Source organism: Crinia signifera, chromosome 7 (assembly GCF_055691185.1).
Source record: "Crinia signifera chromosome 7, ASM5569118v1, whole genome shotgun sequence".
In the NCBI taxonomy this organism is placed as follows: domain Eukaryota; kingdom Metazoa; phylum Chordata; class Amphibia; order Anura; family Myobatrachidae; genus Crinia; species Crinia signifera.
In genome coordinates this window covers 147,178,670-147,191,022 of record NC_139223.1, presented here as the reverse complement: position 1 = coordinate 147,191,022, position 12,353 = coordinate 147,178,670, and the positions used below count along the sequence as shown (strand labels likewise).

Genomic DNA, 12,353 nt, shown 5'->3' with positions numbered 1-12,353 from the left:
TATAGAAGTGATCGTTTGTATACTGTGACACTCATGATTGTTATTTTCACTACAGCGCACAGCCGCCCCACGTGATCCGGGAGCCGGCAGCCGGGAGCGCGCATCACTGACGGGGCCGGACGCAACCATCGCGACCATCGCGACCATCGGAGTTGCGCCCGCAGCGTCACAGAGACGGCGCCCACCCGGAAGCCACTGCAGGAGAACACGGACGGGACGCACAGGGGGCGGGTAAGTCTCCTATATATGTCACCTTGTTTGTAAATGTAATTGTGCTTACTTTGAACTGACGACGGAGCCATCGAGCTCCGAAACGTTTTCTACCGCACATGGAATAAAGATTCCAGTTTTCTTCACCTGATTTCCCAGTCTCTGAGTGCCGCTGATTTCTCTTACTCTGCATATTTCCTGAGGAGCCTTCTCCTCTGGCTAAGAAGGCACCGGAGCAAGTACCTTTGGGCATCCACCCCTAAGACCTGAGTGCCGGCCTCTCTCTGGACTATATATATATATATATATATATATATATATATATATAAAGAAAAAGGGAACAGAGTGCGCTTATAGGTGAAGGTACACAACTTATTCCTCAGTTTTAAAAAATTTATTCAATAAAAGCCTTAACAATTCGGCTCATATAAAATACACAAATACATATAGTCATTTTGAAGATAACCATTAACGTAATGTACAATTTTTCCAATACAACAGCTGGCCCAACGCGTTTCGTCAACTACGTGACTTCATCAGGGGCATTCGATGACTTGGTTGACAAAGGTACAATTGCACTGTAAATAGTAATAAAATACGTCAAGGAAAATATGTATCACATTTTTCAAAATGATAAAGAATAAAAAAAGGTTGGAGAGGACAAGAGAGAGAAAAATCCAATAATTATTTGAAAACCATCGGAATTATCAATAAGCCAATGAATATGAATAATCATAATTAAAATCCTTACTATAATATAGCGGATTACCAGCGTAACAATATTAGAAAAAACAATGTTTTTAGACCGTTATTATTTAAAAACACCAGTGTTCTTAGACGGGTTTTTTAACCATACAGAGTAATCATCATAGAAGTACTTTTTATATGGTTTACTCTAACGGCAATTAATAATATATACATATACCAATACAATAAATAAAAAAAGGTACCTTTATGCAGTATCTCAAAATGAATGGGTACAGAAAATAGTTTTTTTTGCAGGAATATATCTAGATGGAGAAATTTACAAGGTCTGGGGTTTAGAATTTTATTCCCCTCTTAATCCAATGCACCACCACCAGCACCGGATATAAGTGGGTTGCAAAAAAAAAAAAAAACGATACATCAAGACTTACATTTCACCAGTTAACAGCGCTCTTGTTATGACTGGCCCATACAAATAAACAGAGTTTTTTGTCCCAATAGCACTGAGTACACCCACTCAGTGGCAGATATCAACATCCAGGTCAGCTTCAAATACAAACATAAAGACCTAATCAGTCAATATACATAGTGGGGGAACCTATATAGGACAGTGATTACAAGCAGGAGCATTATTAGCCCAAGCAAAAATAAGGAAGAAAGAAAAACCAAACAGTACTTACATAATGCTGTGTGACCAGGAAGTAACCTCTAGTGTATTCAATGGCAGAATGACAGCCTATACCTAGATGAGGCTATATATAGGTCCAGACCAAAAACGTCACTTCCTGTAGGGCATTAATAGAGGGCTAATCCCTTTAACCCCTTCCTGACAGAGCCAGTTTTTGCGTTCCTGACAGAGCCCTTTTTTTCAAATCTGACATGTATCACTTAAGTGGGGATAACTTTTTTTTGCTTTTACTTATCCCAGTGATTTTGAGATTGTTTTTTCGTGACACATTGTACTTCAAATTAGTGGTAAATTTGGGTCGATACAGTCTGTGTTTTTTTGTGAAAAATACCAAAATGTCGTGAAAAAATGGAAAATTTAGCAATTTGCAAAATGTCACATTTTCTGCTTGTGAGACAAATAAACATACCACTCAAAATAGTTAATAACTAACAAAGACCATATGTCTACTTTATGTTGCAATCATTATTTCAACCTCCTTTTCATTTTTTTGGACACTAGGAGGCTTCAAATATGAATAGCAAATTCTCAAATTTTCAAGAAAATTTCAAACTCTGATTTTTTTAGGGACCAGGTCAGTTATGATGTGACTTTGAGTGACTTGTATGTGAGACACCCCCATAAATGATGCCATTTCAAAAACTGCACCCCTCACAGTATTCAAAACAGCATTTTGGAAGTTTGTTAACCCTTTAGGTGTTTCACAGGAATTAAAACAAAGTGTAGGTGAAATTTAAAAATTTCATTTTTTTTGCAAATTTGCAATTTTAATACATTTTTCTAAGGAACACAGTACATTTTACTAGAGAAATGTGACTAAAAATTGATTCCCCCAATTCTTTGGTTTTCATAAATATCCTATATGTGGCCCTAGTGTGCACGGTGACCAAACCACAGGCTTCATAATAGAAGGAGCACCTACTTGATTTTGGAGCCTCCTTTTTATGAGATTATTTTTTAGGCACAATGTAGGTTTCTAGGCACCATAAGATGCTAAAAGTTAGGTACCCCCCCACAAGTGACCCCATTTTGCAAACTACACCCTTCAGGGAATTCATCTAGGGGTATAGTGTACATTTCAAACCCCCAGGGGTTTCACCAATTGTGGTACAACTGGGCAGTGAAAATGAAAAAAATTAATTTTTCATTTTCACAGCTCAGTTGTATCAAAATTGGTGAAACCCCGGGGGGTTTGAAATGTACACTATACCCCTTGATGAATTCCCTGAAGGGTGTAGTTTGCAAAATGGGGTCACTTGTGGGGGGGTTCCACTGTATGGGTGTTTCGGGGGTCATTCAACCAGAATCTGTGCTGCAAAATCCAAAAATCACTCCTTCCCTTCTGAGTCCTGCCATGCACCCAACTGGTATTTTTTGGTCACACATGAGGCATTGCCGTACTCGGGAGAAATTGGGGCACAGATTTTGGGGTGCTTTGTCTCCTTCATTCCTTGTGAAAATGAAAAATTTTGAGCCAGATCTGCATTTTTGTGTAAAAAAATGTAATTTTTTACAGAAAAATGCTGTTCTGGCTCAAAATTTTTTATTTTCACAAGGAATGAAGGAGACAAAGCACCCCAAAATCTGTGCCCCAATTTCTCCCGAGTACGGCAATGCCTCACGTGTGACCAAAAAATACCAGTTGGGTGCATGGCAGGACTCAGAAGGGAAGGAGTGATTTTTGGTGGTGGAATGAATGGTGGGTGCTATGTCGCATTAGCAAGACCCCCGAAGCACCAATACAGTGGAACCCCCCCACAAGTGACCCCATTTTTGTCACCAGCTTTGGGAGGGGGGCTGGCGCTGCGGCTGGCAGGGGGGTGGAAGGGGTGCTGGCGCTGCGGCAGCCGGGTGGGTGGGAGGGAGGGGGGCTGCCGGGTGGGAGGGGGGGGGGCTGGCGATCGGTGGTAATCGGTGCGGTATATACAGATGGGGCAGGTCCCATCCTTGCTGGCGGGTCGCCAGAACGTACGCGCTGGCGACCCGCCAGCAGCCTCGCCAGCGAGAAAACTGAGACGCGCGTGCGTCTCACGCGCACGCGCGTCTCAGTCTCCGTCGCTAGCGCGACGGAAACCCTGTCCGTCTCCGCCTTAGGGAGACGGACAGGGTTAGGGGGGGGTTAGGGGGGGAGCAGGCAGGCGGCGGGGACCCCGGGTTACCGCCGGCAAGCCGGCGGGGACCCGGGGAAACTTATGGAAGCGCCGTCGGAAGGGGACGCGCGCGCCTCTCGTGCGCGCGCGTCCCCTTCTCACGATCGCCATGGCGCTGGCGGGGGATGGCGGCTGGCGACGCCAGCGCCATCCCCTGCCAAGATGGGAAAAGACCCATCTGTACACACACACACACACACATATATATATATATGTGTGTATATATATATATATATATATATATATATACATATATATACACACACACATATATATATATATATATGTGTGTATATATATATATATATATATATATATATAATATATATATAAATATATTTTTTCAGTGCATATATTTTTTACTTTTCCTGCAGCTTGATGCTGCTGCTGCGGGGGGGAGGAGGGGGGAGGAGGGGGGAGGAGGTCAGCGCTGCGTGCGCTTCAGACGCTCCGGGGGAGCTGCTGCTGCTGCCGGGTGAGTGCCCGGCGGGTTGGAGGGGGGGCTGCACATCGGAGGTGATCGGTGCTGTACTTGACAGCACCGATCACCACCGATCCCTGTGTTACCGAGCGGCTTAGCCGCCGGTAACACAGGAAACGCTGTGAATGGCTGTTCAGATTTGAACAGCCAATCACAGCGATCGCCGACCGGGGGGGGCACCCCTGCCCCCCCTGGGCGGCGAGGGGGGATGTCTGCTGTCAGGGACAGCAGACATCACCTAACTGTCACTGCGTCTCTAGACGCAGTGACAGTTAGAAACCATGACGTACATTTATGCCATGTGTCGGGAAGTACTTCCCGACCATGACGTAAATGTACGTCAAATGTCGGGAAGGGGTTAAGGCTTAATAAGACTCTACAGCCAAAAGATACATATCCTGCTGTTAAATATAGACCTCTAAAGCCCCGCTGATAGCGGGGGAGGTTTATAAAACACATATACACGCTGCTGTAGTTCTAAACAGCCGGACGACGGACGCGCTGTGCGTTCCAAATCGCTGAGTAAGCACCTGATCACCCAGTTCTATTTTCTTGCCGATCCATGATGTTTACACCAATTTAAAAGGTGTGGAAATGCAGAGTATCTGGGGATACTCCTTTTGGTCTATTTCCACTAATGCTCTGTGGTTTTGGCGATATATATACATCTGCACAGTTCTTGCTTGGGATATTCTAGTATTTGCAACTCCAAGAAGTGCTTTCGCACCAGTTTTCAATCGACATATCGAACGCCCCTGATGAAGTCACGTGGTTGACGAAACGCGTTGGTCCTATCTTTTATACCAGATTGTTAGCACATTGTATAAAATGACGGTGTAACTCTAAATGTTTCTATTTTAAGCCTAATTAGAGGCTTTTTTTATTAAATATTTGTACTTTTGAAAAAGGAAGTTGTATGATTTACCATAGCGCACCCTGATCTTTTTTGTATATATATATATATATATATATATATATGTATACATGCCCTTCAACTGTACAGATTTAGCCAGTAAAGTACTGTACTTTATAAATCAAAGTGTACCGAATGTACCGGTTTTCTGGTGGCTCCCCCTCAGCTCTCACAACACGGAGGCAAACAACTGTATGGTGGTGTCACTGAAGGCAGCACGTGGAGAAGAGGGTCTGGCTGCAGTGCAGAGCTAGGCTTGTAAACTGACAGCACTGCAGCCAATGGTAGCCGCATCAGCAAACCATGGCCAATCACAGTGCAGGCACTGCGGCCAATCATAGCACAGGGGGTCAGAAAGGAATTTGAATCGTGCCTGCCCTCCCCATGCCAGCGGAAGTGCGCAAATGGCTGTGCATGCTAAGGGACCAGGGCACCACACCATCAGCATAGGTAATCAGGGAGACATATAGCCATAGGCGGTGTATTAGTTGGTGCACTGTGCACAGTACACATTTGGAAAGGGGACATGGACACATTTGGAAAGGGGAAATCACATTTGGAAAGGGGAAATCAGTACACATTCAGGAAGGGGGCGTGACCATGAACAAAGGGTAGTGGTCATGGGCAAAAGGGGTACCGGGTCCATTTCCCTTTTGCCCATGACCACTACCCTTTGTTCATGGTCACGCCCCCTTCCTGAATGTGTACTGATTTCTTCTCTTCAAATGTTGGAGTATATGTATGTGTATATACAGTATGTGTATATACAGTATATATATATATATATATATATATATATATATATATATATATATACACACACACACACAGTGGCGGTTTTTACCTATGGGCTGCAGCCCCTCCAGGTAAAATCCACCACTGTTCTCTGCCTATGAAGCCTATACTACCCCCCAAAAAAGAGCAAACAATAGAAGAAAAAGAGGTGCAAGATGAAATTGTGCTTGGGCCCTCCCACCCACCCTTATGTTGTATACAGGACATGCACAGTTTAACAAACCAATCATTGTCATGACTGGTGGTAGCAGCTTCAGCACTTCTATCAGGTTGCTGATCTCCCACTATTTCCTCCTCCATCATCCTCCAAAAATGTGTTTTTTCATTTTATTAATTACCTTTATTTATTTCTCTTACTTTACACTGGACACAGCCTGTCACACTGGACACAGCTCCTGGACACTGGACACTGCCCATGGACACAGCCCCTGGACACAGCCCGTCACCCTGGACACAGCCCCTGGACAATGGACACAGCCTCTGGACACAGCTCCTGTACACTGGACACAGCTGTCACACTGGACACTGCCCCTGGACACAGGCCATCACACTGGACACTGGATACAGGCCGTCACCCTGGACACAGCCCCTGGACAATGGACACAGCCCCTGGGCACAGCTCCTGGACACAGCCTGTCACACTGGACACAGCTCCTGGACACTGGACACTGCCCCTGGACACAGCCCCTGGACAATGGACACAGCCTCTGGACACAGCTCCTGTACACTGGACACAGCTGTCACACTGGACACTGCCCCTGGACACAGGCCATCACACTGGACACTGGATACAGGCCGTCACCCTGGACACAGCCCCTGGACAATGGACACAGCCTCTGGACACAGCTCCTGTACACTGGACACAGCCGTCAGACTGGACACTGGATACAGCCCGTCACCCTGGACACAGCCCCTGGACAATGGACACAGCCCCTGGGTACAGCTCCTGGACACAGCCTGTCACACTGGACACAGCTCCTGGACACTGGACACTGCGACTGGACACAGCCCGTTACCCTGGACACAGCCCCTGGACAATGGACACAGCCCCTGGGCACAGCTCCTGTACACTGGACACAGCTGTCACACTGGACACTGCTCCTGGATACAGGCCGTCACACTGGACACTGGATACAGCCCGTTACCCTGGACACAGCCCCTGGACAATGGACACAGCCCCTGGGCACAGCTCCTGTACACTGGAAATAGCCGTCACACTGGACACTGCCCCTGGACACAGGCTGTCACACTGGACACTGGGTACAGCCCGTCACCCTGGACACAGCCCCTGGACAATGGACACAGCCTCTGGACACAGCTCCTGTAGACTGAACACAGCTGTCACACTGGACACTGCCCCTGGACACAGGCCGTCACCCTGGACACAGCCCCTGGACAATGGACACAGCCCCTGTCACACTGGACACAGCCCCTGTACACTGGACACAACCCCTGTACACAGCCCCTGTACACTGGACACAGCCCCTGTACACTGGACACATTCCCTGTGCACAGCCCCTGTACACTGGACACAGCCTGTCACACTGGACACAGCTCCTGGACACTGCCCCTGGACACAGCCCGTCACCCTGGACACAGCCCCTGGACAATGGACACAGCCCCTGGGCACAGCTCCTGTACACTGGACACAGCTGTCACACTGGACACTGCTCCTGGATACAGGCCGTCACACTGGACACTGGATACAGCCCGTTACCCTGGACACAGCCCCTGGACAATGGACACAGCCCCTGGGCACAACTCCTGTACACTGGAAATAGCCGTCACACTGGACACTGCCCCTGGACACAGGCTGTCACACTGGACACTGGGTACAGCCCATCACCCTGGACACAGCCCCTGGACAATGGACACAGCCTCTGGACACAGCTCCTGTACACTGAACACAGCTGTCACACCGGACACTGCCCCTGGACACAGGCCGTCACCCTGGACACAGCCCCTGTACACTGGACACAACCCCTGTACACAGCCCCTGTACACTGGACACAACCCCTGTACACAGCCCCTGTACACTGGACACAGCCCCTGTACACTGGACACATTCCCTGTGCACAGCCCCTGTACACTGGACACAGCCCCTGTACACTGGACACAGCCCCTGTACACTGGACACAACCCCTGTACACAGCCCCTGTAGACTGGACACAACCCCTGTACACTGGACACAGCCCCTGTCACACTGAACACAGCCCCTGCAGCCCCTGTACACTGGAGTTGTGTACAGTCAGCAGCCCCTGCATGCAGACCCTAATCGAGTGAGCACTGCAGTACCAAACAAAAGCAAACAGCACAGAGCACAGTTTCAAACCACCCTCTTCCCTCTCCTATAATGGAGTGAAGATGGCGGGGCGCGCGTGCGTCTTATATAGTATCCAGATCCCGCGAGAATCCGATGATGACGTTTTGCCTCGTTTTCGGTCCGGAATTCAGACGGGAACTCCCAAGTCGGCTCGGGTCCCACCTCGGATCGCGATGTTCGGGTGGGTTCGGATATCAAAGATCCGGACCCGCTCATCTCTATTTTAAACAGCAGAAACTTGTGTGTCCTATTCACATCACTTTGCAAATAATTTAATGGAAAAAAGCTGTTTAACTTGCAAGGAGGCTAGATCTATGTGGACGCATCTGTTTATTTAGAGTATATATTATTATTATTATTAACAGTTTTTAATATAGCGCACACATAATCCATTGCGCTTTACAGAAAATAGGTGAACACTCACATCATTCCCTGCCCCAGTGGAGCTTACACTCTATATTCCTTAACACATGTACACGCACACACAGACATTTTAGGGTTCATTTTGTTGGGAGCCAATTAACCTACCAGTATATTTTTGGAGTCTTTTATATACATATGTCTAGTGTCCGTGTCTAACCAAATCACTGCCATCTGCAAATGAAACTGTATCTTTTTTACACATACAGAAACACAAAGGCAATCACACATGCAGAAGCACAGAGGCAAGAGCAAGGTCGCAGACTAGCTTTTGAAGCTTTTGCCTTGAGTGGGCTTAGCTACTATATATATATATATATATATATATATATATATATATATATATATATATATATATATATATATATATATATACATATATATATATATATATATATATATATATATATACAGTGCTATTTTTCAGCAGGAACTCAGTTCCTGAACCTCTAATTAAATATGACATCATCAGGAACTGAAAATGTACTTTTCATAAGATAAGTTTTATTTTAAAGTCACCTGTGAGTGCCTTTGTTTCTAAATACAATACATACATCTATCTCTCCCTCCCGCTCTCTATTATATATGTTTTTTTTTTATTTAATTGATCCACCCCCAGACCTGGAGTTCCTGAACCTATTTTTCCCACAAAATAGTACTGTATATATATATATATATATATATATATATATATATATATATATATATATATATATATATATATATACAGATGGAGCCCCTCTTGTCAGGGGCTGACGATTCTATCGCCAGCCCCTGCCAGCCGCCAGCCCCCGCCAGCGGGCACGCGTGCATGAGACGATCGCGCGCCCCATTGCGATGGAGCTCCTCACCGCCGTCTGCCGCCTCCCCGTCGACATCGCCCCGAACCCCCCTAACCCTGTCCATCTCCCTGAAGCGGAGACGGGCAGGGTCCTGCCACCCGGCCACCAAGAGACTGAGATGCACGCGCGTCCCAGTCTGATGGAGTCCCTCTCTGCTGGCGCTCACCAGCAGGACTATCTGACGAGCACCGGGCAAAGACAATCTGTATATATATATATATATATATATATATATATATATATATATATATATATACACGCAGTATTAGAAAGCCAGCAACATCCTTTTTTTTTTTTTTTTTAAAGGATCAAACTATCTTTAATGGCATATTTTTAGTGCAGTAAACAGACATAAAAACCTTTACAGGAAAAGGGGGAATACATAGCATAGCAGCAAATGAAAAAGTTCCACCCGGCCGTTCCTGTAAGTAATCAGTATGATTGCTGCTATGCTAAGTATTCCCCCTTTTCCTGTAAAGGTTTTTATGTCTGTTTACTGCACTTTAAAAATATGCCATTAAAGATTGTTTGATACTTTTTAGAAAAAAAAAAAAAAAAATGGATGTTGCTGGATTTCTAATACTACATGTATGATACCATTTTTGAGCCTGGCACTCTGGTAACTGAACTATTGGAGTGTGCAGCCTAGCCTATATATACATACAGTATACACACACACACATAAGTTATTCACACACACGCACACATATACACAAAGCATTCAATAAGCAACAATCGATTTCTGTACAACTAGTTCAAATATTAAAATGACATGAATTGTCTTCCTAATCATATACAGTACTGTATGTGTACAGCGCAGGTAAAGGATACATTCTATAAAGACTTCATACTTTCACTTCCTTGATACATTTCAAGGTGCCTATTCCCCGACATTATTTTATACTGTTGTGGTAATATACAGTAGTTTTATTTGGTATTACTGCACAGTACTGTAGCTTCTATTTTACAGTACATAAAGCATAAGGAGATGATATTTAGGATAAGATTAAATGTTACTGTGCACAGTTGTTAACACTTAACGTCACAATCAGACTTTTCTCTTTATTATACTTACTGTGCTGTGTTATGTCCCCTGTCCCTTTAACTCCCAGCTTTTTGAGTATTGCACAACGACTTTGCACAGTAAGTTGCATGTAATCACATTATTTTATATCCTTAATAGGTCACTGTAGTTGAATAAACAACAGCTCTGAGATAGTGGCAGTGTGACATTGACATACCTACAATATTGCTAGACAGACTGAAATACTAGTCACAAGACTATTAAGATACATTAATTACAAAGGTAATATTACCCCCAGTATATCCCAGCTCACAGGCACTAACGCAACATGTCATACAGTTACAGACAGTACAGCAAACAACTGATACATATGTCCTACCCTTTTCTGTAGCACCAGAGGGGTGATTGCAGGCAGTGTCACTCTCCTTGCATACAAACTCATATTTGTGCTTCTAATAGTAAGTTACACTTGGTATAATAGTCCAGGATATGCAGTCACGTCAGATATGGCAGAGTTGTCCTAATACTGCACAGACAACAACTGATCCTAACTAGACTCAAAGCCAATTAAAACTAACTGTGGGAGAGCACTAACAAGCAGCCAATCACAGGCTTCCCCAGGCTCCTCTTGTCCTTGGAAGCACATTCTGATACTCTTGTTTGAAATCCTTAAGAAAAAGCTGACAGCATGCACTGAAAATATTTAATTTCAAAGACTCCATTGTCGCATCCAGACAACATTACTGTATCTTTTGTTTAAACATCCAAAGTCTTTTAACCCCTTTATGTGCAGAAGCACAAGTAGATTGCCATGTTAGATCTTTTATGTAAACTTCTAATCAAGGGTTGATAAAGATATGATGAGTGAAATCTAATTAATCCTTTATTAAATCGAGGGCTCTCATGGTTGTGCTGGAAAATGGGTTAATGAGAACTAACGTCCTTTTTTGGTGTGCTTTTTAACCCCTTGCGCCTGTGTTTATCAAGCATTGTGTTTCTATTGTGACGATTGTACAGGTAGTGCGCACTACCAATTACTTTATGAGTGATATGGCGTGCTGCGTTCTGTAATAATGTGATAACACTATACAATACAATGATGGGAACTGCATGTATTTGTCCTAAATTAACCGTCTATTCATACACTATGTTCTTTTATATTGGCTGCGGTATCCAGCTCCCTTAGGATACTGAGGACCAGATGTACCAAGCTTCAAAAAAATTATCAATTTCACGGTGATAAAATACCAGCCAGTAAGCCCCTAATTGTCATGTTACAGGCTGCGTTTGAAAAATAACAGTTAGGGGCCGAGTGTCTGGTATTTTATCTCTGCCCACTTTATCACTATTTGAAGGTTAGTATACAGTATTTGGGCCCTTATTCAAATCTGATCACAGTACAAATGGGCAAAACCCAGTGAACTGCAGGTGGGGCAGATGTAACATGTGCAGAATTACATTTGTGTGGGATGTGTTGAAACTGAAATCTTAATTGCAGTGTAGAAATATAATACAGCCAGTATTTACCCTGCACAGAAACAAAATATCTCACACAAATCTAAAGCCCTGTACACATGCATAGATTTTTCCCGATTTTCGATTCGATTTCGCTTATAGAAGCAAATTCTAATCGAATCCTAAACAAAATCGAATGTTTTTTGTGTCACTTTCGATCTACATTCGATTCTATGCGCGCTCCCGTTTTCACAAAATCGAACAGAAAAATCCACTGTGCAGCCAAGGATATATCGAATTCGATCTAGTAAATCAAATGTGTACAATGGGTACTTGTGTATTATCTG

General features: G+C 44.5%; 1 protein-coding gene across 1 annotated transcript in view; it reads right to left on the bottom strand.

The window, feature by feature from the left end:
- Positions 1-11,094, bottom strand: part of GRB14 (growth factor receptor bound protein 14) — an 80,092-nt gene extending 68,998 nt beyond the window's left edge. The window contains exon 1 of the mRNA XM_083153929.1: positions 10,931-11,094. Coding sequence (XP_083010055.1) covers positions 10,931-10,993 — 63 coding nt within the window. The 5' untranslated portion in view covers positions 10,994-11,094. The remainder of the gene's footprint in view (positions 1-10,930) is intronic.
- Positions 11,095-12,353: the final 1,259 nt, after the last annotated feature.